The sequence below is a fragment of the Phyllobates terribilis genome, unplaced genomic scaffold, assembly GCF_046119375.1.
Source record: "Phyllobates terribilis strain yellow unplaced genomic scaffold, ASM4611937v1 Scaffold_3__8_contigs__length_932513732, whole genome shotgun sequence".
Taxonomy (NCBI): domain Eukaryota; kingdom Metazoa; phylum Chordata; class Amphibia; order Anura; family Dendrobatidae; genus Phyllobates; species Phyllobates terribilis.
In genome coordinates this window covers 805,387,354-805,415,139 of record NW_027362763.1, presented here as the reverse complement: position 1 = coordinate 805,415,139, position 27,786 = coordinate 805,387,354, and the positions used below count along the sequence as shown (strand labels likewise).

Sequence of the window (27,786 nt, the reverse complement as noted above, 5' to 3'; positions counted from 1 at the left end):
GGTATGCACCATGTATCACGGGTGCTCGAGTGACATGCTCAGAGTCCCCGCCCGCATATTTCACGGTTATTAGACACACAAAAATCCATGCGGGATCGCTCATGCAATGCAGGCAATCCCCGCGAGGTTTCTTTGGCCGCAAAGTATATGGGGCGGAGACTCAAACATGTCACTCGAGCACCCGCGATACTCAATGCATACCTGAGCACCCGATGCAAACTCCAGTAGCGAGCACTTGCGCTCAAGACTAATGACAACTTATTCAATATGATGACCTAATATTATCAAATTCTATGTCGTACCTCTGGGTTCAAAATGTTCACTATACCCCTTGATAAAATCCTTGAGGGGTGTAGTTTCCAAAATGAGGTCATTTGTTGGGGGTTTCCACTATTTAGGCACATCAGGGGCTCTCCAAACGCGACATGGCATCCGCTCTCGATTCCAGACAATTTTGCGTTCAAAAAGTCTCACACAGTGCTCCTTCCCTTCTGAACTCTGACGTGCGCCCAAATACTGTATTTTCCCCACATATGGGGTATTGGCGTACTCAGGAGAAATTGCACAAAAGTTTTTAAGGTCCATTTTCTCTTCTTACACTTGTGAAAATAAAAAAATTGGGGCTAAAACATCATTTTTGTGGAAAAAGTTTGATTTTTTTATTTTCACGGTTCCATGTTAGAAACTTCTGTAAAGGACTTGGGGGTTCAGAGTGCTCACCACACATCTAGATAAGTTCCCTAAGGGGTCTAGTTTCCAAAATGGTGTCACTTGTGGGGGGTTTCCACTGTTTAGACACATCAGGGGCTCTCCAAACGCAACATGGTGTCCGCTAATTATTCAAGCAAATTTTACATTCAAAAAGTCAAATGGCGCTCCTTCCCTTCCGGACCCTGCCTTGCACCCAAACAGTGTTTTTCCCCACATATGGGATATCTGCGTGCCCAGGGGAAATTGCACAACAAATTTTGGGGTGCATTTTTTCCTGTCACCCCTGCGAAAATAAAAAAAATTGGGTCTAAAGTAACCCTTTTGTGAAAAAAGTTAAATGTTCATTTTTTTCTTCCACATTCCAAAAATTCCTGTGAAGCACCTGAAAGGTTAATAAAGTTCTTGAATGTGGTTTTGAGCACCTTGAGGGGGGCAGTTTTTACAATGGTGTCACTATTGGGTATTTTCTGTCATAAAGACCACTCAAAGTGACTTCAAATGTGATGTGGTCCCTAAAAATATGGTTTTGTAAATTTTGTTGGAAAAATGAGAAATCGATGGTCAACTTTTAACCCTCATAGCTCCCTAATAAAAAAAAAATTGGTTCCAAAATTGTGCTGATGTAAAGTAGACATGTGGGAAATGTTATTTATTAACTCTTTTGTGTGACATATCTCTTTGATTTAAGGGCATAAAAATTAAAATGTTGAAAATTGCAAAATTTTAAAAATTTTGACAAATCTCCATTTTTTTCACAAATAAACGCAAGTGATATCGAAGAAATTTTACCACAATCATAAAGAACAATATGTCACGAAAAAACAATCTCAGAATCAGGGGGATCTGTTGAAGCATTCCAGAGTAATTACCTCATAAAGTGACGGTGGTCAGAATTGTAAAGGGAGGGGGACATTTGGATTTGGGAGTGAAGGGGAGGAGAAGGACCCATTTGGCTTTTTCAGAGCCTTTGTACTACCAGTAATGTTGAGAACATTTTATATAACACTTTGGTTCACATTTATCCTGTGTTCTACGCTGAGCACTTATATAGAGGTTTTCATCTAAATTACCGAGTGACGCGATTCAGATGAAACCCCCTAGGAATTCATTCACTATAATGAGGCAACAGAGTTACTCTGGACTCCGTCTGGTCTCTGTTCAGCAGTGTCCTTTTTTTCAGAGCTGTACAAAACTATGGCCGACGACACATTTATGCACGCCTAAAAAGACGTACACCGCCGTATCATAGGCCAGACAGTGTCCACAGTGCCTTCATCTGCCTCATTATAGGAAATCTTCCGCCGGGGGATTCGTCTGAATCACGTATTTCAGAGATTTACGCGGAAACCCCGGTGTAAGCACTCAGCATAGAGCACAGGATAAATGTGAGTTGAGCCTTACTGCGATCTTTAAGAGGCAGAATGAACAAATCAACAGCAGGTGAAGAATTGGATTTAATTATTTTTTACGCTGTTTCTCGCGCGGTATAAGTGATTAGATGACTTTATTCTACGGGTCGATGCAATTAAAGCGATACCAGATTTATATGGGCTGTTTTTTTGTTTGGCAGCTGTCACACAGTAAAAGAAGCTTTTATTTGCAAAAACTAGTTTTTGCATTGCCATATTTTACGAGATATAATTATTCCATATTTCAGCTGACAGAGTCATGTGAGTGCTTGTTTTTTGCGGTACCATTTTTTGATCGCTTTCTATTCCGATATTTGGGAGGCAAAATTAACAAAAACCAACAATTTAGGAATTGTTTTTTGGGGGGTCTTTTTTTATGTCGTTCTGCGTGTGGTAAAATTGATGAGGAAGATTTATACTTCAGAATTAGCACGATTACAGCAATATCACATTTATATCTCTTTTTATGTTTTGCCGCTTTTACATAATAAAAACTATTTCATAGAAAAAAATATTTCTTGCATCGCTTTATTCCGAGAGCTATAACTTTTTTTATTTTTTGGCTGATGGAGCGGTATTGCGGCTTGTTTGTTGGGGGACAAAATGACGTTTTTAGCAATACCATTTTTATTTACATTCGTCTTTTTCATCGCATTATATTCCACTTTTTGTTTGGCGGTATCATGATAAAGTATTGTTTTTTGCCTCGTTTTCTGATTTAATTATTTTTTTAAGGTGTTCACTAAAGGGGTTAACTAGTGGAATAGTGTTATAGGTCGGGTAGTTCCGGAAGAGGCGATACTGTACTTTTTTTGTTCATTTTTTTTTTTCATAAAAATATTTATTTATGAGTACAATATATTTTTATTCTTTTATTATTTATATATACCGTATATATATATATATATATATATATATATATAAATATATACAGTACAGACCAAAAGTTTGGACACACCTTCTCATTTAAAGATTTTTCTGTATTTTCATGACTAGCTCTTGAAGCTCATCATGAGAATGCCAAGAGTGTGCAAAGCAGTCATCAAAGCAAAAGGTAGCTACTTTGAAGAACCTAGAATATAAGACATATTTTCAGTTGTTTCACACTTTTTTGTTAAGTATATAATTCCACATGTGTTAATTCATACTTTTGATGCCTTCAGTGTGAATGTACAATTTTCATAGTCATGAAAATACAGAAAAATCTTTAAATGAGAAGGTGTGTCCAAACTTTTGGTCTGTACTATATATTTATATATATATATATATTTTTTTTTTTCCAAAAGTTTTTTCACTTTTTTTACTTTTTCAATTTTTCCCACTATGGGTCTTTCATTTTTTTCAGGCTGATCACTTGTATAGAATAGGAATGCAGGAGCATTCCTATCCTATACAAACTGTCAGAGCTGCACTGACAGGCAAACTTGTTAGATCATGCACTGCACATGCTCTACAATGTTTGCTAGCTCTGGTGACCCAGATATTGTCATGACAACATCGGGTCACCATAGCAACGATCGGGCCTCGCGATGATGTCGCTGGTCTCCGATCCAAAAGCAGAGGTGCTTCTGTCCCTCTGCCTGCTCGCTAAATGTTGCGATCACATCCGGTATGGGGGAGCAAGAAGCACTTATGGCACTGAGTGTCGGTTGTCAGCTGTCAGAATCAGATGACACCCCGCGTTGATCGCGCGTACACAGTCTCTGTGCGCACAAAATAGCCTGGACATAACCATACGGGCAAGGTCAGTAAGTACCTACCAACCTGGATGTATGGATACGTCTGAGGTTGTGAAGGGGTTAAATGTACCTTCCCATCTACTTTCCTGTTTTTATAATAAGCGCTTTTAATACGCCTTTTGTGAGTGTTACCAATACAGCACTATATTTTATTTGTTATCTAGTGGTTCTGCGCTATACACCCTATTCAACAGATTCAAACCCGCATGGAGAAGTAGCCAATAATCAATCCCAGGAAGGGTTGTTGAATAAGATTTACATGCTTACTGTAGTTGCGTCTAGATGGAACAACAGTAAAACCTCGCTCGGCTTACTTGACACTAGCTTTCCATGGATGCTAAAATGGCGATAATTGCTTAACATTACATTACAACTAAAGGTTCATTCAGACGTTTGTGTTTGTTTATATACGCAAAAAAAAATGGTACGAGTGTCATCACTTTTAGATCTGAGTATCATCAATGTTTGGTGTGTCAGTTTTTACCATCAGCGTTTCATCAGTGATTTTCATGCATCGATAAATAAATTACAAAGGTTCTCCTATCCATTGCAATTTTAATCACGGACAGCACACAGACTGCACACGGGTGTCAACCGTGTCCTGTTCATGATTTCCATGGACCTATAGACTTGCATTGGTACTTTTCATTTGTGATGTTGGTAAAAAGCAGACATATCTGCATGATTTTTGCATGGGCACATTGTCTGCCCAAAAAACATGTGAAAGGCCCCATAGACTATAATAGGTACACGTTTTATCCGTGAAAATAACAGATATCTGAGCTTTAGTGTTCTAACGCTGTGGTCTTCTGAACTCTGCAGCATTTGATTTCCACCTCTTTAGCTGTCCTTATCCGTAAGCCAGACAAGGACAGCAAAAGAGCCAGAAGTGGCCAGCGAGCCGCACTTTGACTAGGCCTGTCCTGAAACAGACATATCTGGAGAGCTCTTTATATTCAATATTTACCTTCCACCACTTAAGTTATATACTCACACTATGTACTCCTAGTGCTTTCCATACAGCAAAACTGAGTAGTCCAACTCCACACCAAGCATAAAGAGAGCCCCATCCTAACGCCCTCAGTGCAAGAGATGAACCACTTTCTGGCAAGGCAGCTGTTGCAGTGGATCCCTAAAGAAAATGAAATGATCAGGTGAATTTTTTACATGTAACAATCCACAAAACCAAGAGTAAATATAATAAAATATTGATACCAAAATATGGAGTATCTTAGTCCTTTCTTAACATGCTCATATTGCGGTTTGCTAATGTTTTTTTTTATTTGGGGCACTCGACTATGTTTTTATTATACGAGATGTGAACATATTATTAATATCCTTCTCCAGGGGAATTAACCCCCAGAAAAATTAAGTGTTCGACATGAAGTTAAAAGAATATAATCTTTATTCACAATTCATTAACAAAGGATCAAAGAAAAATGATCTCAATAAGAATATAAAAAAAAAAACAGACAATGCTTCTAGAGGGCTCCACGGTAAGATCAGATCCAAGTGTAGTAAATCACCAATATATGTTAAATCAAAGAAATCAATAAATTAATTATTCAGAACTGGACCAACAATTCATTCATAGTAGACAATACAGAAAAAAAGTGAACGTAGTACCATATTTTTCGGACTATAAGAGGCATTTTTTTCCTCCTAAATTTTGGAGGAAGGGGGGGGGTGAGCCTTATAGTCCGAACTGTGCCCCATACTACAACCCCTGGCAAAAATTATGGAATCACCGGGCTCGGAGGATGTTCATTCAGTTGTTTAATGTTGTTGAAAAAAAGCAGATCACAGACATGTCACAAAACTAAAGTCATTTCAAATGGCAACTTTAGGGCTTTAAGAAACACTAAAAGAAATCAAGATAAAAAAATGTGGTACTCCGTAAGGGTAATTTTTTTCAGACCAAGCAGAGGGAAAAAATTATGGAATCACTCAATTCTGAGGAAAAAATGATGGAATCATGAAAAACAAACACACAAAAGAACACTCCAATACGTCACTAGTATTTTGTTGCACCACCTCTGGCTTTAATAACAGCATGCAGTCTCTGAGGCATAGACTTAATGAGTGACAAACAGTACTCTTCATCAATCTGGCTCCAACTTTCTCTGATTGCTGTTGCCAGATCAGCTTTGCAGGTTGGAGCCTTGTCAGGGACCATTTTCTTCAATTTCCACCAAAGATTTTCAATTGGATTGAGATCCAGACTATTTGCAGGCCATGACATTGACCTGATGTGTCTTCTTTCAAGGAATGTGTTCACAGTTTTTGCTCTATGGCAGGATGCATTATCATCTTGAAAAATGATGTCATCATCCCCAAACATGCTTTCAATTGATGGGATAAGAAAAATGTCCAAAATATCAATGTAAATTTGGGCATTTATTGAAGATGTAATGACAGCCATCTCCCCAGTGCCTTTACCTGACATGCAGCCCCATATCATCAATGACTTTATAAATATCATTGGAAAGGCACCAAACAAAAGTTCCAGCATCATCACCTTGCCCAATGCAGATTCACGATTCATCACTGAATTTGACTTTCATCCAGTCATCTACAGTCCACGATTGCTTTTCCTTAGCCCATTGTAATCTTGTTTTTTTCTGTTTAGGTGTTAATGATGGCTTTTGTTTAGCTTTTCTGTATGTAAATCCCATTTCCTTTAGGCGGTTTCTTACAGTTCAGTCACAGACATTGACTCCAGTTTCCTCCCATTCGTTCCTCATTTGTTTTGTTGTGCATTTCCTGTTTTGGAGACATATTGCGGTCTTGACGCTTTGATGTCTTTCTTGGTCTACCAGTATGTTTGCCTTTAACCATCTTCCCATGTTGTTTGTATTTGGTCCAGATTTTAGACACAGCTGACTGTGAACAACCAACATCTTTTGCAACATTGCATGATGATTTACCTTCTTTAAAGCGTTTGATAATCCTCTCCTTTGTTTCAATTGACATCTCCGTGTTGGAGCCATGATTCGTGTCAGTCCACTTGGTGCAACAGCTCTCCAAGGAGTGATCACTCCTTTTTAGATGCAGACTAATGAGCAGATCTAATTTGATGCAGGTGTTAGTTTTGGAAATGAAAATTTACAGGGAGCTTCCATAATTTTTTCCTCAGAATTGAGTGATTCCATAATGTTTTCCCTCTGCTTGGTCTGAAATAAATGACCCTTACTGAGTACCACATTTTTTATCTTGATTTCTTTTAGTGTTTCTTAAAGCCCTAAAAAGTTGCTATTTGAAATTACTTTAGTTTTGTGCAATGTCTGTGATCTGTTTTTTTTCAACAACATTAAACAACTGAATGAACATCCTCCAAGCCCGGTGACTCCATAATTTTTGCCAGGGGTTGTATATACCTATGGCTGAGGGTGGTGCGGTTGTGGGGGGAGCGGCAGCGGGGTTGAGCGGGGCACAGGAGGCAGCAGCTGCCTGCTGATGCCTACACTGCGCCCGCTGCTAAAGAAAATGAATATTCACTGCTCCCCATGCCCATGGGTGTGGAGAGCAATGAATATTCATTTTCCTTAAAAGCACGCACATTGTAGCCGCAGCGCGGCTCCTGCTGCCGCTCTGCGGTCTGTGTGCCCGCTATTAAAGACCATGAATATTCACTACAATTCACTCCCATGGGTTGTAGTGAATATTCATGGTCTTTAATAGCAGGCACACAGACCGTCGGCCGCAGCAGGATCCGCGCTGCGGGTACAGTGTATGCGCTATTAAGGAGAGTGAATGGTCACTGCTCCCCACGCATACAGTTCTGGCATGGCGAGCAGTGACTATTCCGGCACAGAATCTCACACTGTGTGAGGGCGCATGTTAGTAACGCCATGTACAGATCACACAGTGAGAGTGTCGGCAGCAGAGCGGGACGCAGCGCTGGAGGAGAGAGGAGGTGAGTATAATTGCTTATGTTTATGTGTGCAGTGTGATGGGGATCAGGGGGTGCCAAGCATACCAGGATGGATTGGCGCATTGCATACCAGGATGGGGATCAGAGGGTGCCAAGCATACCAGGATAGGGATCAAGGGGTGCCATGCATACCAGGATGGGGATCAGGAGTGCCATGCATACCAGGATGGGGATCAGGGGTGCCATGCATACCAGGATGGGGATCAGGGGTGCCATGCATACCAGGATGAGGGATAAGGGATGCCATCTATACCAGGAAGAGGGATGAAGGGTGCCATGCATACCCGGAAGAGGGTTGAGGGGTGCCATGCATACCAGGAAGAGGGATGAGGGGTGTCATGCATACCAAGATGAGGGGGACCATGCATACCAGGATTAGGAGTGCCATCCATACCAGGATGAGTGGGGGCATGCATACTTGGATGAGGGGTGCCATGCATACCAGGATGAGGGGTGCCTAGCATACCACGATGAGGATCAAGGGGTGCCATGTACTAGGATGACGGGGGGCATGCATACTTGGATGAGGGCAGCCATGCATAGCAGGATGCGGGGTGCCTAGCATACCAGGATGGGGATCAAGGGGTGCTATGCATACCAGGATGGGGATCAAGGGGTGCCATGCATATCAGGATGGGGGATTGGGGTGCCATGCATATCAGGATGGGGGATTGGGGTGCCATGCATACCAGGATAGGGATGAGGGGTGCCATGAATATCAGGATGGGGATGAGGGGTGCCATGCATATCAGGATGGGGATGAGGGGTGCCATGCATATCAGGATGAGGGGTGCCATGCAAATCAGGATGGGGATGGGGGCCACATTTAACAGGAAGGAAGGAGCCATATATATCAGGATGGGGGATAATAACAGAATTGGGGGACATTACCCCTATAACAGTGTCAACAGCAGATCCCCTCCCCCTTAACAGGGCATCATGACCACATTTTTTGCTTAAATTTTTATTCTAATTTTCCTCCTCTAAAACCTAGGTGCGTCTTATAGTCCGAAAAATATGGTAATACTCTGATAATAGATGATCTGTGTCTCTGATATGCAAATGCAACAAGTAATGCACCTCAACAGGAGTCTAATACCTCAATCCTAAATCCTTATATTGTAGCATATAACCCTGTAAAGAACATGTATAGGGCTGCAATAGGCATTCTCAGCTCCTAAAGTCAAATACAATCGCTCAGTACAATGTATTTGACATTAGGAGCGGAGTATGCCGATAATAATAATAATATTTTTTATTTTTATAGCGCCAACATATTCCACAGAACTTACCTAGTATTTATATATCCTAAAAAAATCTCAACATTAATAAAACCTTGAGGAACGTACAGTACTTTGGGGAAAATGAATTAAGACAGGCTTTTCACACCTCCGTCTGTTGGAATAAAATGAGCCAAACACATTAATAAATTTGATGCATTTTGGGCTTTTGTGTGCTTTGCAAATTGAAACCACCACCAGCGAGAAGTTTCTTGCGAAAATGCTAATTGAAATTTGTTTGCTTGGTTCACAAATTGGACCATTCTTGGAAAAGAGCTATACAATTTAAAGTGTCTGTTTAGGTCTTACTCTTATTAACCAAAGGCACAATATTTATTTGTGCACTTGGATAAAAAGGAGAGCAGTCAACACATTGAGCAGAGCAGAAAAGTCTAATAACAGATCCTTTATGCTTTGCCACAAGCACTGTTGATCTTTCAATCGAATTAGACTTGTCTTACTTAGTGACTATATTTGAGATCTAGCTAGGTATTGGCATGATATAAGCATGAACAAAGAGTATCTTTCCTCAAGCATACAGAATCTTCTTGTACCATATTTCCCTGTGACATGTATTAAACATGTATTTCAAAAATAAAAAACTGATGAACAGATTTGATAAGCAAAGGGAGTGGGAAAGGCAAGTGAAACGGTTTCTAAAACTAAAAACTCAAAAAATTCATTTTATTTTAACACATTCTAGAAGATTATTAACTCCTTCCCTTCATTGCCAATTTTCACTTATCTTTTATAGAAAATATTACTTTTAAAAAATTAGTCGCCTTTTTCTGAGACTCAAAATCATCAACCATCAATGGAGCAGTGTGCGAGGCAAAGGGTGACAGAAAGGTTAGCCATCTGTGTCTAATCACTTAAATGTCACTGTCACAATTGAGTATAGCATAAAAGGAATTCAATTGCAGTAAGTGGAGTTAGCGCCAATAGCTGCAGATATGGAGCAGAGCCAGCTCCTAAGTCCACTTTGTACAGCGGCATCGTATACGTCACATGTCAGGAAAGAACGTAATTTGTCCAGTGCTCTGTTTTTAAGTGTGTCCCACCCTCCAGTCACCCATCTTTCTGCTTGCCAGGGTAGCGCACTCCTCAGAACTCATAGTTCAGATCAACAGCATAGTTGTCCACTAGCCTTAACTATGCACTCCCAATTGCTGTAAGCATAGGCAGTTCTGCCTCTGTAGTATGGGAGAACTGTAGTTGGGTAAATTCGGTCAACTTCAAGGCAGCGCTGTGCTCTTTGCCTAGGAGATCTAGGAGATAGGCCACCGCTAAAAAACTGCAGTAGCGGCCAGTAACCTAGGCAAGGAACAGAAAATTATAAAACTAAAAATCACTCAGTTTTTGAGAAAAGAGACTATTTTTTAACAAGAAGTAAATTACAAAGTTCTACAACCATTTTGCAATTTTACCCATTTAAAATAGAGTCTATCTACCCAAACTGACAATGTAAACTAAGCACATCGCCTTGTAGGGAATATAGCACTATAAGGCTATGTGCACACTGTGCGTTTTTTAGGAGTTTTCACAGCGGTTTTTCCGCGCGGAAATGCACCAAAAACGCTAGGTAATCCATGTGCCAGCTAATGCAATGACAATCCTGAAGTGCTGTGCATGATCAGGAATTTTCCTGTCAGGATTGTTAATGCGTTTAAATCTGCAGCATGTCAATTCTTCGTGCGTTTCTGCAGCATCTTTCACCCATAGACTTGATCTGAGTCAGTCAAATCCACAGCAAAAACACAGGCAGGTATATTTGCGTATTTGCTACGGATGTTCACTGCGTATTTGACTGACTCAATTCAAAAAAGCAGCAAAAACACAAAGAATGGTACCCGGGCTGGGGAAGAATACTTCTCCCATCATTTGACCGCTGACAATAGCGGGAGCAGGTGAGGCTTAGGGGAGAAGCAGTTTCCTCAGCCGGCATCTGTGAACAGTGTTTAAAAAAAAATGTAAAAATCTGTATTAAAATAAAAACACCTTTCATTCTCACCAGTCCGCCGTCCTCCAGATGTCCCCTGGCGACCCGATCACCCGGCAATACAATGACAGGAGCGCGATCGCTCCCGCCAGTGTACATCGCTGCGCTGCTGTGGCTGAGTTCATCAGCTGAAGATCAGCTGAGAGCTTCGGGACCTCACTTACAGCACTGGTGTTACAACAAAAGTGTGGCATTAGAACACAGTGTTTTGGATGCAGCGAAAATACCCTGAGTCCAAAGCGCTGCTGGTTGCTGATTGTGGGGATGTATCGGCTATACAAATATTTCTGTCTTGCATGTGGTGATATTCGGTCACTATGTGGTCGTAATATGTGGTCTGGTCATGGTGTGGCGGTATTCCTTGTATGTGGTATTACTCGGTCACTATGTGGTGGTAATATGTGGTTCGGCCATTGTGTAACGGTATTTGTTCATTGTATGTGATATCATTGGTCACTTTTTTAAAAATGTATGTGACACATTCCCTTAAAGAAAAATAAATAAAAATATACCTAACAATAGTATTGGATATTTTAATAAATGTTTAAGAGGTTAGAGTAGGACCCTGACAGACGTTGGGGGCGGCTTAAAAAATCATTTGGCCAAAATAAAATCTGATGGCTATGTATGTGATATGGTGTTTGACGGGAACTGTTAATGTGTGATTGGTGAGGAAGTGGTGCAGAAGTGGAGTTTTTCCAAGAGTGAGCTGTGGGACTGTGGAAGGTTCGAGAAGTGGAGCCGGACCTTAGGCAGAGTCTCAAGGGGGCCCGAAAATTTTGCCAGTATGGGGCCTTGAAATTCCAGGTGGCAGTCCTGCATGTTTTGCTCTGCATCATCTGCCTGTAGTTTCCAGTATTACATCAACGAGATCTTTTTCTGTAAATGTTTGAATTGAGAAATTCCACACCGTCTTTGCCATAGAACTGATGTGTCTAGTATCCCAATCATATGATAAAGCAGTCTTCCTTACTTGATCAGAGTACTATAACCCTTTTATAAACCTCTCTGAATTTTTTCATTAGTTACTATAGATGAGAAAAGAGCATTTCAAGTATTTAGATGGTTTATCCTTTAAAATAATTATTTTTATGCAACAACAAATTCATATGCTTTTCCTCTCTGTTAACTTAAGCACATAGTACGTTATTTTAGAAGCCTTAACCTTAAAATGTTGAGACAACCGGTTTAAGTTCACACGATGCGTTTTCGCAGCGGTTTTCCCACTGCAGAAACACTGTGAAAAAGCTTGTTAATAGGTCTGCCAGGTATAGCAATGCGAATCCGGATGTGCTGTGCACATGATGTGGAAATTTCCGCTCCGGATTCATATTGCGGTAAAAACCGCAGCATGACCATTGTTTGGGCGTTTCTGCCGTGAATTCACGCCCATTGACTTGTATTGAATCGCAGCAAACCCGCAGGTATAATATCTATACCTGCAGATATGCTGAGTTTCAATGAAAGTCAACGGGCGCAAATGGCGCCGGAAATGCGCTGCAAGTGGTACCCGGGTCGGGAGAGGAGGACTACATCTCCTCTCATCCGACCGCCGCTCTCACTGATAACAGCGAGAGCTCCGTGGATGGGAGGAGCAGTAGTCTGTTCTGCCCAGCCTGCGTGTCGCTGTAAAAAAAAAAAAAAGTAAAAATAAACCTCTATACTTACCTGTATGGTGGGCCCCGGCGGCGATCCTCTCCTCCCGGCGGACGGCGGTATGCTGTGGGGAGCGGGCTCGCTCCCCGCAGCAAATTGTGCTTCCAGGACCTGCGTTGACGTCAGCGATCAGCTGAGCGGTCTCATGACCATCAGCTGATCGGTGACGTCAGCGATCAGCTGATCGGTAATGTGAGCATCAGCTGATGCTCACCTGACCCCGGGAACATTCGCAAGAATATTCCCAGGGTGGTAAGCTCACCGGGGCTGATCAGCTGATCTTCAGCTGATCAACCCCAGTGACCTCCTGCAGCATGTATACTGAAAGGGGTGATTTTACACCTCTGTCAGTATACAGTGCTGTCTTCTACAGCAGTGACATCAGTGATGGCTGATGTCACTGCTGTAGAAGTGACCCAGATCGCCATGGGACAATCGCTGGCGGTATGTGGACTACATCGTTGACGGTGGACAGGTGAGGGATATGGTTGTTTGTTATTTTACATTTTTTTCAGGAGATCGAGGGCTTCGCAGACGGAGTGTAATAAAAAAAAATGTAGAACCGTGTGTTTTTTATTTCATTAAAATACTTTAGTCTGGCCATGTCTTTTATTGAAAAAGCAGCGACCATTTTACTACGCAGTTAGTAATGGGGGCGTCTTACAGACGTCCTCCATTACTAACCTGGGCTTCACGTCAGTCTCCAATACAAGGCTGACGTGAACCCCAACCCCATTACCCCACTCACCACCGCTACAGGGCAGTGGAAAGAGCGGAGGCTAAGCGCCAGATTTGGCGCATCTTATGGATTTCTGTGACTGCTGAGGGATGATATTAATAGCCGCGGAGGGGGCTGATATCCATGGCCCCATCCCTGGCTATTAATATCAGACCACAGCGGTCTAGTTTAGCCTTTGCTGGTTCGATTTTATAGGGGGATCCCAAACAAAATGTTTTCTGGGGTCCCCCTGTAATCTAGCCAGTAGAGGCTAAACAAACAGCTGTGGGCTGATATTAATAGCCAGGGAACATTGTTGGCTAATGACCCCTTCCTCGGCTACTAATATCAGCCCCCAGCGGTTGGCTTTCCCTCTGCTGGTTATAAAAATGACGTGGGAGCCCACGCCATTTTTTTTTTTAATTTTAGGCTCTGTACCCACGATCCAGACATAGAAACGCTTTGGACGCATATTTTTTGCTGAGTCCAAAACGTTGCATTCTATTGAACGCAGGTAAATCCACATGTGTTCAATGAACCATGTGGATTTACCGCATTCTATACATTCTAGTGGTCAAATTTCTGCTGAGGAGACTAGCGACTCTGCAGGAGAATTTGACATGCTGCGGTCCTGAAAGACTCGCCGCTTGTCAGTGTCCACGGGTGATCCGCAGCCTCAGATGCAAGCATAGCGGACATGGGATTTCTTGAGATCCCATCCACTATGCCGTAACATATGGACGCTGCGGGTTTGACGCTGTATAAACATGCATTGTCAAACCTGCAGCAGCTCCTGACCGTGGTAACGCACCCAAACTCACCCTCAGCATGTCAATTTCTGTAGCGGACAAGCTAGTCTCCACTGCAGATTCTGACTGATTGAAGTGTCATTATATGCGGTGGATTCACATGTACCGACAACAAAAGTGCGGCATTAGAACACCGCTTTTGGACGCAACAAAAATGCGCTGCGCCCAAAGTGCTGCTGAGTGCTGATCGAAAGGATGTAGCTGCTAACGAACCAGCTGTGAGATGTTATTTAATGGCCAGGGACCAGGTTTGCAAAGGGCACCTTCCCAGACTAAAAATACCAGCTCACAGCAGCCACATAAATTACATGAATAGCAATGCTAATGAAGATTGGGTGAATGGGACTAGCTGACACCCAGCTCTTTTGTTTGGTTATGACAAGGTGTCAATCATACCTTTTCATGACCAAAGCTAATTAAAGTAAAGTAAAGAGTTAAATATACAAACAGACACAGTGCAAACACTTTATTTAAAATACAACAGACACATTCTTTAATCATTCGAATTAACCAATATACTCACCCAGTTCTTATGGTAATCCAAGGCCTTAAGCAATGTCCCACCAAATAACTTTACTAGCTCCAAAAAGCATTCATTGATGTACAAAAACGATTCAAAAACCGCATCAAAAACGCATTAAAAACACCCAGCATTTTTCCTGCCAAGGAGATGCAGAAACTCTCATGAAATTTCTGCTTCAAATCCTGATTGTGCGCACATACTGTGAGCACTTACTCTAAAGGGGACCTGTCAGCCCAAATTGACAATATAAGTTAAGCACATAACCTTGTAGGGTATATAGCTCATATAAAAATCATACTATTAATGTTGTAATTGCTGCCTCCATTCTGCAGAAATTGCAGTTTAATCAAATATGCTAATTAATGTACTCGGTGCACCCTTGGTGTGGACAGGAGTCTGTCGCGCGAGGTGTTGGAAAGACTAAGTTCAACACGGAGGGAAGAGGGGGAGGAAGCCCATACACTAGGGAAAGGGGGAGTAGAGACCCCTAGGCAGATCTAATATCACCCTGCCTATTCTACCGACCCTAAATAGGTTCCACACATATCGCCGAGCAGGATCCTAAACCCTGTATATACCTAGAGCTTGGCCCTAGATAAAGAGGGGGAGGGGGTGAGCACTGGTCAGGCCACCATTACAAACTAAAGACAACAAGTTAGACAAACAAAGGGGATAAACTTAGCTTGAGCAGACACCAGAGGAGTAACCCCAACTGTCCTCCAAGGGCACCAGAGAAGAAAACAGCCAACAGCTAGTGATCCAAGCATGCACAAAGGTACATAGAAGTATCACCGATGATTCCCAACAGCAAACTGAGAGTTTTTAACTCCCATGCAAGGGTGTGTCAATTAACAGAAGAAGGGAGTTCACCGCTGGTTCTTAAAGGAAGAAGTATTAAGAAGGTGTCTACAATGCCAAGCGCAGTGACCTTCTACAGCCAGATCCAGAGCAACTGTCTATAACACCTGACACACCCATGACAGAGACTCAGCGGACTGTTCCGCCCTTTAGGTTGGCAGTCACAAATGACTGACATCTCTGGTTTCCGGGAGTGAGCAATATTTGCAGAGAAGGCTCAGGCAAGTCAGTGCTGTCAATCGTCATTGAAGGAGGCGGGTACATGCAAAACCATTGAATAGAATAGTGTACTGAGCCACTCCAGGAGTTTCCCAAGCATAATAAATTAAACTTCTGTTTCTGCAGACCAGAGGCAGTAATGAGAACACTATGGGTGTCATTTTTAGGCTATGCGCACACATTCGGGATTTGAATGCAGAAAATTCCTTAAGATTTCTGCATCTCTTTGCAGGAAAAATGCTGCAGAAAAAAAGCATGTTTTGCCTGCGTTTTTGACGCTTTTTTATGAGTTTTAAACATCAATGAACGCTTTTTGGAGATAAATAAAGATATTTGAAAAAAGAAATGTGGGACATCACTTTAACCCTTGGATTACCGGCAGACCTGGGGTGAGTATATTGGTTAATTTAGATGATTAAAGAATGTGTCTGTTGTATTAAAAATAAAGTGTTTTACTGTGTGTGTGTGTGTGTGTGTGTGTGTGTGTGTGTGTGTGTGTGTGTGTGTGTGTGTGTGTGTGTGTGTGTGTGTGTGTGTGTGTGTTGTCAGCTAGTGCCATAAACCCAATCTCGTTAGCATTCTCATTCATGTAATTTCTGGGGCAGCTGAGAGCTGAAATTTTGTAGGAAGATGCCAGTAGGCAAACATGTTCCATGGCTATTAATAACAGCTCACAGCTGTTTGTACTGCCACACCATGACCAGACCACATATTGCCACCACATAGTGACTGAATATTACAATACTGATCACTATTAAAAAAAAACACAATACTAAGTGCCATTATACACAGGAACTCTGTAAAGTGTCAGTGTACAGGTAATACAGTGAACACCAGTGATGTCTCTAGTTGAAAATATTCATCTTCGATTTTCTTCCAGCGCAGACTGTTACGCTCACGCCCGGACTGACTGGCGTGAGTGTGGTTAGTGGTCCCACTGGGCCACGAACAGAGGAGTGCCTGGAGGGTCGTGACTAGGGGCCTCGCCAGATCCGACCACGAACAAAAGGCGGCTTATCCGTGGTCTGAGAAGGGACGTGGGAGGTGGCCCAAGTGCTACTCCAGGTCAGACCCCGGTCACAGCTGTTGACCCACACCGTCGAAGGCAGGAACGAGCAGGCACGGCAGGTATGCAGACAGGTGGGTACTGGCAAACACGGCTGGTATGCAGACAGGTGGGTACTGGCAAACACGGCTGGTATGCAGACAGGTGGGTACTGGCAGACACGGCTGGTATGCAGACAGGCGGGTACTGGCAGACACAGCTGGTATGCAGACAGGCGGGTACTGGCAGACACGGCTGGTATGCAGACAGGGAGATAATGGCAGGTAGGAACGCAGGCTGGATAGGAACTAGTACAGACTAGGATACAGGAACAGAGTCGCAGGTGCGGAGGACAAGCAGAGCGAAACCGCAGGTGAGGAGGACAAGCAGAGCAGAGGAAAACCGCAGGTGCGGAGGACAAGCAGAGCAGAGCGAAACCGCAGGTGCGGAGGACAAGCAGAGCAAAGCAAAACTGCAGGTGTGGAGGACAAGCAGAGCAGAACGAAACCGCAGGTGCGGTGGACAAGCAGAGCAGAGCGAAACCGCAGGTGCGGTGGACAAGCAAAGTAGAGCGAAACTTCAGGTGCGGTGGACAAGTACAGCAGAGTGAAACTGCAGGTGCGGTGGACAAGCAAAGCAGAGCGAAACCGCAGGTGCGGAGGACAAGCAGAGCAGAGCAAAACCGCAGGTGCGGTGCACAAGCAGAGCGAAACCGCAGGTGCGGTGGACAAGAAGAGCAGAGCGAAACCGCAGGTGCGGTGGACAAGCAGAGCAGAGCAAAACCGCAGGTGCGGTGGACGAGCAGAGCAAAACCGCAGGTGCGGTGGACAAGCATAGCAGAAGGGACAGGCAGACATGACAAGGCACTGTTCACATGGAACAGACTGGGAAACACAGGAAGATAGCTAGAACACAGGAGGTAGATAAGGAGGAAGGGAAATGAGACAAGTAGGACCAGATGCACACAAGGTACTTGCAATGAAGTAGCGAGTGGACACAAAACTCACAAACAGAAGTACAGAGACAATGAGTTGGAGTTAGGTGCAGGTTCAGACACTGCAGGAAAAGGGAAGGTTCGGACATAGAAACAAACAGGTAATGAGCTAGGACACAGTTCAGACAGGAACTGAACCAGGAACGAGCCTGGGAACGCAGCCCCCAGGGTGGCGGAAACAGACTAGAAGTCACAGATACAGGTAACAGGCCTGGGTATACAGCCCCCAGGGTGGCGGAAACAGACAAGATACAGGACAGGACCTGGCAACTCAGTTGCACAGAGCACACTGAAAAAAAGTGTTGCTCAGGCACCTCCTACTGGGTAGAGGGGGTTTAAGTATCCAGTGACTCACAGCAATAGGCTGGGGACGCATTAGGACTGCGCACGCTGTAACGTTAAGAAACAGGAAGCAACAGCGCTGCCGCCCTAAGCAATCAGACAAGAGACATGCACACAGCAAGTAATGGAGCAAAGTGTGCAGCCTGGACTGGTAGGTAAGTTGGCGGTCTTGCATGGTGGGAGATGGTAAGCCATGCCAGCACGCTGCCAGGGATTTTTCACAGACCGCCATCACTTCTTCCAGTCAGGACTCGTCTCTGCAGAAAATAACACACAGTTATCTAGAACACTGCTTCCAGATCACATTCCCCACTTTTTCCCCCTTCTTCTACAGAGCTGAATATAGACATGCATTAATATATAATTAGTTATTATGGAATCCACCATTCCAAATATAAATTGTAAACCACCAGTGCGCCCCCACTAACTATAAATAGCCACTTTGCCCACCCAGTAAATATATACATTTATTAGTACCTGTACTCTTTCCCCCAATTCATTACCAGTCACACTCTATCATCCTCAACGCCCCCCACTCTGTACCTCCCGCATTCCCGATTCATTATATTGACATGCCCCCCCTCCACACCAATTCATTATGTCATATTCGCTCTCTCCCACCCCACCTTCATTTCATTATTAACTGCTTCCCCCCACATTCAAGACATCATTTACTCTACCCCATCTTCAATTTATCATTATTTGCTTCCCAACCCCGATTCATCATCATTTGCTCTCCCCTACCTTCAATTCATAATCATTTACTGTCCCCCATCCACCAGTCTCAATACATCATTTAATCCCCCACCCTCAAAATTCATCATTATTTGCTTTCCCCCAGCCGCTTCAAGTCGTCCTTTGCTCTCCCCTCACCCCCCCACCTTCAATTCAATTGCAGTCCCCACCCCCCCTTAGTTCATCATTTACAGTCTTCCTCCTCCTTCATCATTTGCAGTTCCCCTCACACTCTCGCTTCATCATTTGCAGTCCCGTCTCACCCTCCCCCTTCATCATGTGCAGTCCCCCTCCCCCACTCACTTCATCATTTGCAGTCCCCCTCCCCATTCATTATTTGTAGTTCCACTCCCTTCATCATTTGCAGCCCCCCTCTTCTCCTCACTTCATCATCATTTGCAGTCCCCTTCATCATTTGCCATTCCCCTCCCCTTCCTCATTTGCAGTCTCCCTCTCCCCCCTTACTTCATTATTTGAAGTCTCCCCCTCATTTCATCATGTGCAGTCCCCCACTCACTTCATCATTTGCAGTCCCCCCCTCACGTCATCATTTGCAGTTCCCCCCTCAATTTATCATTTGCAGTCCCCATCCCTCACTCACTTCATCATTTGCAGTCCCACCTCCCCCATTCATCATTTGCAGTCCCCCTCTCGCCCCCACTTCATCATTTGCAGCCCCCCTCCCCCCATCACCCATTCAATTCATTTTATAAAGAAAAAAAGTTTTTCATACTTACCTGACTTACGTTCCCCTGCAGGCGCAGCTCCGCTTCTGCTGTCCTGACAAGGGCCAGTGGCGCGCGTACATGACTGCGCGTATGCGATGATGTCATCGAGTACGCGCCATCACCTAAACAGATGTCCAGAAAAGGCAGAGGTAGCTGGAGCTGCGTAGCCGTTCAGGTACTTTGACGGCCGTGGTACTCCGGGAAAGCCCCCAGCACCAATGTGTGCGCCGCCCCGGTGCACAGCACTTTGTTACACCCTGGGGCCCGGTGAGCAGAAACACAAGAGGGGGGGCCTTGACTAGCCGGGCCCCTCTTCTGTACTTCTACTCACCGGGCGCCAAACAGAAGTAAAGGCAGTAAAGCCCTGATGGCAGCCCTGAAAACATGTCAAAAGTTGGTCCGACTGTTCAACAATGAGACATCAATGAGACATCTGAACAAAGCTGCACAAGAAACTACCAGAAGCTATGACATCATGTATAAGGCCTAAATAAAAATCCCTAGAGGGAATACACAAATATTGATGAGCTTTACAATCTAATCTGCTACATGTTAAAACAGAGTTTACACAAGTCTCTAGGAAGTAATTGAAGGTTATTGCACCTAAAACGTTAAAAAATAGCCATACAGTTGTAAAAAGTACCATAGCCTTATTGGTTACTTCTTGGAAACAGATGGTAAAACTGTACACTTGCTTTTATTGATGAGGCTGACAGTTACAATCACTTTCTGAGAATCTAATGCATAGATGACCGTGGATATACAGTAACTGCATGTTTTGTTATGTGCACACACAGCCAATGCAATCATAAAAACATGAGAATATTATTCTAAGATAAAAATAAATAATTATTAAACTACAGTTGCAGCATCTGATTTGGGTATTTTTTCAGATGAAATAATTTTTAAAACATCACTCTGAAAAGGTTTTATACTTTTCTCTGATTATCATGTAGGTCCTGTACATACTTGTTAGTTGTCTTAGGTTGCTGCATTCTGTGATTACCAGCTTTGTTCCAAGCCTCAGCGGAACCACATGACCCTCCCTATGAATATACAGATCACAGCGTCTTCACCATGGACTGGAAGCCACTTACTCTATGCAAGCCAAAGGAATGAATGAATGAAAAAATGACCCCGGGCCGCACTGAAAAAGATCTAAGATCCGGATAGTCAAGTGATGTTGTAAAAGAATAATAAAAATATACTGCTCTAATTCCCTGCTGCTCCTCTCCTTGTGCTTCCCATTCACCGACCATAGACTAATGTGACCACCACTAGATGTAACGTCATTAACCCCCTAAATGATATAGTCAATAAGGGAGGAGGTTGGGGAAGTATTGGTGGCAATGGTAGCAGAGGGGTCTAATAAAAGACCCCAGGCCTGTCAGGGCAATTGGCACCGACAAGCAAGCATTATAAAAGTTATCAGTAAATGGCTAATTGAATCAAATTTTGTACTTTCTTTGTTGGACTTAATGGGGTTTTCTCACGAACAAAAGTTCATTTTAATCAATAACAGATCTTTGAATAATAAGTTCCACAATTGGATGTGTTTAAATAAAATGTCCCTGTGCTGAGATAATCTTATAAATGTGCCCCTGAGTAATGGCTCTGTCTGACCGTGTACAGCACATGGTCTGATCATTCCACATCTCCTGGGCAGGGGAGAAGCAAAAGAATATACAGACATTACAGCAGGGGATCACACATGATTGTTTAAAAACAATGTTTTACTTCAAAGAAATAGAAAGTGAAAAGTTTTACCTCACAAAAAGAATCAGCTGCAATCCCGTGCTGTAATGTCTGTATACTCTTTTGCTCCCCCCTGCCCAGGAGATGTGGTATGATCAGACCATGTTCCTGTACACAGTCAGACACATCCATTACACAGTACACAGCAGGGACATTTATAAGATTATCTCAGAGCAGAAACATTTTATTTAAACACATCCAATTGTGGAAATTATTATTAGTCCAAGATCTACACTGTGTTCCAAATTATTATGCAAATAATATTTTCTCAGATTTTCCCAAATTACCTATATGAATTGCAGTCATTGTAATTTTCCAGTCAAATAACTATTAGAGTACAATTGAAAGGTTTTTGTACAAACTGCCTATGATAACAGTATATTTTTAAACAAATAAAACACTCAAACTGCACTCAAAATGCATGTTCCAAATTATTATGCACAGCAGAGTTTTCAACCTTTTCATTTTAATAAAGAACAAAAAAATGTTCATTTTTGAAATTATAAGCATTAGCAGGTTATTACAAACTGAAGTCAAACAGTTTTCAACTCAAAACTTTATTCTAGGTGATGTTACATTTGCACATAGGACCGCTTGTTCGAAAGGAGCTTCTGAACTCTCTCGTCCATTGCATTTGTCAGGTTTTGGATGGTTTCTGCTTCAGTTGTTTTGCATGAGGACAGAATACCCTCCCAGAGCTGTTACTTAGATGTGAACTGCCTCCCGCCATCATAGACACTCCTTTTGATGATGCTCCAGAGGTTCTCAATGGGGTTGAGGTAAGGGGAGCATGGGGGTCACACCATAAGTTTGTCCCCTTTTATGCCCACAGCAGCCAGAGATGCAGATGTGTTATGTGCAGCATGAGACGGGGCATTATCATGCAGGTCAGAGGGTGCGGTGACGTCTTTCCACCGCGCCCTCCCCTGAGCCGTCACAGGCAGTGCAGAGCGGGAAGACGCCGGCAACGCTGGAGTCCGGACCCGAGCAGCGGCAGCAGGTGAGAAGTGAGGTGAGTATTTATTTATTTTTTTTTTTTTTATGTATTGAGGCATGGGGCATAATATTAGGGGTGACATCCTGCATGGGGCATAATATGGGGGAGTGACATGCTGCATGGGGCATTATAAAGAGAGGGGGGTGATAGCCTGCATGGTGTATTATATGGGGGGGTGACATCCTGAATGGGGCATTATATGGGGGGGTGACATGCTGCATGGGGCATTATATGGGATGTGACATCCAGCATGGGGCATTATATGGGGGGGTGACATCCTGAATGGGGCATTATAAAGACAGGGGAGTGATATCCAGCATGGGGCATTATATGGGGGGGGGCTGACATCCTGAATGGGGCATTATATTGGGTGGGTGACATGCTGCATAGGGCATTATATGGGGGGTGACATCCAGCATGGGGCATTATATGGGGGGTGACATCCTGAATGGGGCATTATAAAGACAGGGGAGTGATATCCTGCATGGGGCATTATATGGGGGGGTGACATCCTGCATGAGGCATTATAAAGACAGGGGAGTGATATCATGCATGGGGCATTATATGGGGGGCTGGTGACATCCAGCATGGGGCATTATATGGGGGGGTGACATCCTGAATGGGGCATTATAAAGACAGGGGAGTGATATCCTGCATGGGGCATTATATGGGGGGGTGACATCCTGCATGAGGCATTATAAAGACAGGGGAGTGATATCATGCATGGGGCATTATATGGGGGGCTGGTGACATCCAGCATGGGGCATTATATGGGGGGTGACATCCTGAATGGGGCATTATAAAGACAGGGGAGTGATATCCTGCATGGGGCATTATATGGGGGGGTGACATCCTGCATGAGGCATTATAAAGACAGGGGAGTGATATCTTGCATAGGGCATTATATGGTGGGAGAAAGGGACATCCTGCATGGGGCATTATATGGGGGGTGACATCCAGCATGGGGCATTATAAGGGGGGGAACAGCCTGCATGTGGCATTATAAGGGGGAACAGCCTGCATAGGGCATTATAAGGGGGAACAGCCTGTATAGGGCATTATAAGGGGGAAACAGCCTGCCTATTGAGGACCTATGCTGCCTATTGGGGACATTTACCTCCCCATTGAGGACCTATGCTGCCTATTGGGGACATTTACTTCCCCATTGAGGACCTATGCTGCCTATTGGGGACATTTACCTGCCTATTTGGGACATTTACCTGCCTATTGGGGACCTATGCTGCCTATTGGGGACATTTACCTGCCCATTGAGGACCTATGCTGCCTATTGGGGACATTTACCTGACTATTGGGGACCTATGCTGCCTATTGTGGACATTTACCTGCCTATTGAGGACCTATGCTGCCTATTGGGGACATTTACCTGCCTATTGGGGACCTATGCTGCCTATTGAGGACCTATGCTGCCTATTGTAGACATTTACCTGCCTATTGGGGACATTTACCTGCCTATTGGGGACATTTACCTGCCTATTGGGGACATTTACCTGCCCATTGAGCACCTATGCTGCCTATTGGAGACATTTACCTGCCTATTGGGGACCTATGCAGCCTATTGGGGACATTTACCTGCCTATTGAGGACCTATGCTGCCTATTGGGGACATTTACCTGCCTATTGGGGACCTATGCTGCCTATTGAGGACCTATGCTGCCTATTGGGGACATTTACCTGCCTATTGGGGACCTATGCTGCCTATTGAGGACCTATGCTGCCTATTGGGGATATTTACCTGCCTATTGGGGACCTATGCTGCCTATTGAAATACCGGTTGATTTAACTTTACTTGTTCTTCATTTTAAATATTGCATTTGTTCCTGTATTGTTTTTTTACGTCAAAATTAGATATGTGCAGTGTGCATAGGAATTTGTTCATAGTTTTTTTTAAAAAATTATATTCCGGCCCTCCAATGGTCTGAGGGACAGTGAACTGGCCCCTTGTTTAAAAAGTTTGAGGACCCCTGCCATACGGCAATCAGACTACTTTTCTGGATCAACGCCCTATCAAGGAATCTAGTATATATAACCTGTAATATTATACTTTTCAAGAAAGGCATCCAGGTCCTTCTTAAATTTTAGTAGTGAATCGCTCATTACAACATCATGCGGCAGAGAGCTCCATAGTCTCACTGCTCTTACAGTAAAGAATCCGCGTCTGTGATTATGATTAAACCTTCTTTCCTCCAGACGTAGAATATGCCCCCTTGTCCCCGTCTCAGGCCTCAGAGTAAAAAGATGAGTAGAAAGGTCTTTGTACTGTCCCCTCATATACTTGTACATAGTAATAAGATCACCCCTAAGCCTTCTTTTTTCCACAGTAAATAACCCCAAGTGTAATAACCTGTCTTGGTATTGCAGACCCCCCAGTCCTCTAATAACCTTGGTCGCTCTTCTCTGCACCCGCTCTAGTTTAGCTATGTCTTTCTTACACACCGGAGACCAGAACTGTACACAGTATTCTAATTGTGGTCGCACTAATGACTTGTATAGAGGTAAAATTATCTTCTCCTCATGAGCATCTATAAATACAAAGAGAGAGAGAGCGCAAAGCCCAATCGGGTTACACCTGTAGACATAGGGAATAATAGTAAAAAGGTGGTTCTCACCTGGTTTGGTTGTGTGAGGACACAACTACCATAACATATAAAATGCAGCTGCAGCGGATCTCCAATAGGTGTCTCACAGGACCAGAATAAATCCAAAGGCAGTGAAGGTAGAAATATACGTCCGCACCGCTGAAAAATCATCAAATCAGGAACATATAATAAAATCGTCCTGTATCTGTATCTATATCTGTTGGGCCCTGACGAAGGGGTGTGGAACACCCAGAAACGCGTAGGCATTTACCAATAAACAAGGATTTTATTATATGTTCCTGATTTGATGATTTTTCAGCGGCGCGGACATATATCTCTACCTTCACCGCCTTTGGATTCATGAGCATCTATGCCTCTTTTAACCCCTTAAGGACTTGGGTTTCTCCGTTTTTGTGTTTTCGTTTTGCTCCCCTTCTTCCCAGAGCCATAGCCTTTTTATTTTTTGGTCAATATGGCCTTGTGAGGAATTATTTTTTGCGGGAGGAGTTGTACTTTTAAACGCCATCACTGGTTTTACCATATCGTGTACTGGAAAACGGGGAAAAAAATCCAACTGCGGTGAAATTGAAAAAAAAAAATGCAATTCCACAGTTGTTGTTTTTTTTGTTTTTTTTTTACCACGTTCACTGAATGCTAAAACTGACCTGCTATTATTATTCTCCAGGTCATTACGAGTTCGTAGACACTAAACATGTATAAGTCATTTTTTATTTAAGTGGTGAAAAAAAAAATCCAAAGTTTGATAGGAAAAAAAAAATGGCGGCATTTTCCGAGACACGTAGCGTCTCCATTTTTCGTGATCTGGGGCCGGGTGAGGGATTATTTTTTGCATGCCGAGCTCACGTTTTTATTGATACCATTTTGGGAAAAATCCGATGTTTTGATCGCCCGTTATTGCATTTTATTGCAATGTTTCGACACCCAAAAAAAACGTAATTCTAGCGTTTAGAATTTTTTTCTCGTTACGGTGTTTACCGATCGAATTAATTCTTTTTTTATATTATAGTTTGGGTGATTCTGAACGTGGAGATACCAAATACATGGATGTGGGATTTTTTTTTTATTACTCTATTTTGAATGGGGCGAAAGGGGGGCAATTTAAACTTTTATATTTTTTTTTATTTACAGTTTCCTGATCGTTTCTACAGCATACAGGCGACGAGCAGATCGCCTGTATGCAGGAGAAATGCTCCTGTGCTATGAGTTTATTGCACTAAGATCATCTCTCAACCGTTGGAAATTTGCCTTCCTGAAGTTTAGTGTCCTTGTAACCCCTCTACTACACATCTTATTAAAGGTTACATGAAAACTTATTATTTTGTGATCACCATTACCCAAGTGACCCCCAACTCGTATATTTGATATGCGGTCTGGAATATTGGTTAATATTAGGTCTAGCAGTGTCCCCCTTCTTGTTGGGTCCTGAACCAGTTGTGAAAGGTAATTGTCTCTCATAGTTGTCAAAAACCTATTACCTTTGCAGGAACTACAGGTTTCTGTTCCCGAATGTATTTCAGTGTAGTTGAAGTCCCCCATAATAATGACTTCTCCTTGAATCGCTGCTTCATCTATTTGCTTTATGAGGATATTCTCCGCTGCTTCCATTATTTTTGGAGACTTATAACAAACCCCTATCAGTAATTTATGATATTTTCCCCCTCCCCTTATCTCCACCCACAAGAACTCTATATTCTCATTAGATTCACATATATTCTCATTTTAACCCCTTTAAAGACAAAGACGTACTAATAAGTACCTGTGCCCTGGGACTTAAGAGTCAGGTACGGAATAGTACGTTATGGCAATGGCGCCCACACACAGGCTGTGCGGGCGCGGTCGCCGCTGGGTGTCAGCTGATTATCACAGCTGACACCCCGTGCTATGTGCTGGGAGCGGTCCCGCATCGCTCCCAGCACATTAACCCCCGCAATGCTGCGATCGAAGTAGATCGCAGCATTGCGGGGGCAAGGGGAGGTGATCGCGATACTCACCTCTCCTGCCGGCGTCCAAAGCTGTCTGCTGCGGCTTCCCGAATGTTGCCATGACGACCCGCTCTCGTCATGACAACATCCGGGTCACCAGACAGCAGGAAGATACTTTGGTCATGCGCAGTGCATGACCAAAGTATCTTCTGCATCTGCAGCGCTGACAGCCTGTATAGCACAGGGAGGGTGCTCCATCCTTATGCTATACAGGCGACCAGAATAAAAAAAGTGGAAGTCCCATAGTGGGACAAAGAATAAAAGTAAAAAATTGTAAAAAAAATAAAAAATAAAAATAAATCATCCATCAAAAATAAAAATATAATGTACCCATCAATAAATATTATTATGAAAAAATAAAAAATAAAAAAAAACAATAAAAGTACACATATTTGGTATCGCCGCGTCCGGAACGACCTGACCTACAAAACTAGTTAACCCCTTTAGTGAACACGGTAAAAAAAAAAGAAGCAAAAAAGAATGCTTTATCATCATACCACCAAACAAAAAATGGAATAACACGTGATCAAAAAGACGAATATAAATAAAAATGGTACTGCTGAAAATGTCATCTCGTCCCGCAAAAAACAAGCTGCCATACAGCTCTATCAGCCGACAAATAAAAAAGTTATAGCTCTCAGAATAAAGCGATGCAAAAAAAAATTTTTTCTATAAAATAGCTTTTATTGTGTAAAAGCACCAAAACATAGAAAACGATATAAATGTGGTACCGCT

General features: G+C 43.1%; 1 protein-coding gene across 1 annotated transcript in view; it reads right to left on the bottom strand.

Moving 5' to 3' along the window:
• Positions 1 to 27,786, bottom strand: part of TMEM242 (transmembrane protein 242) — a 150,831-nt gene that overhangs the window by 76,854 nt on the left and 46,191 nt on the right. Inside the window, exon 3 of the mRNA XM_073673352.1 lies at positions 4,854 to 4,991. Within this exon, the coding sequence (XP_073529453.1) occupies positions 4,854 to 4,991 (138 nt within the window). The remainder of the gene's footprint in view (positions 1 to 4,853; positions 4,992 to 27,786) is intronic.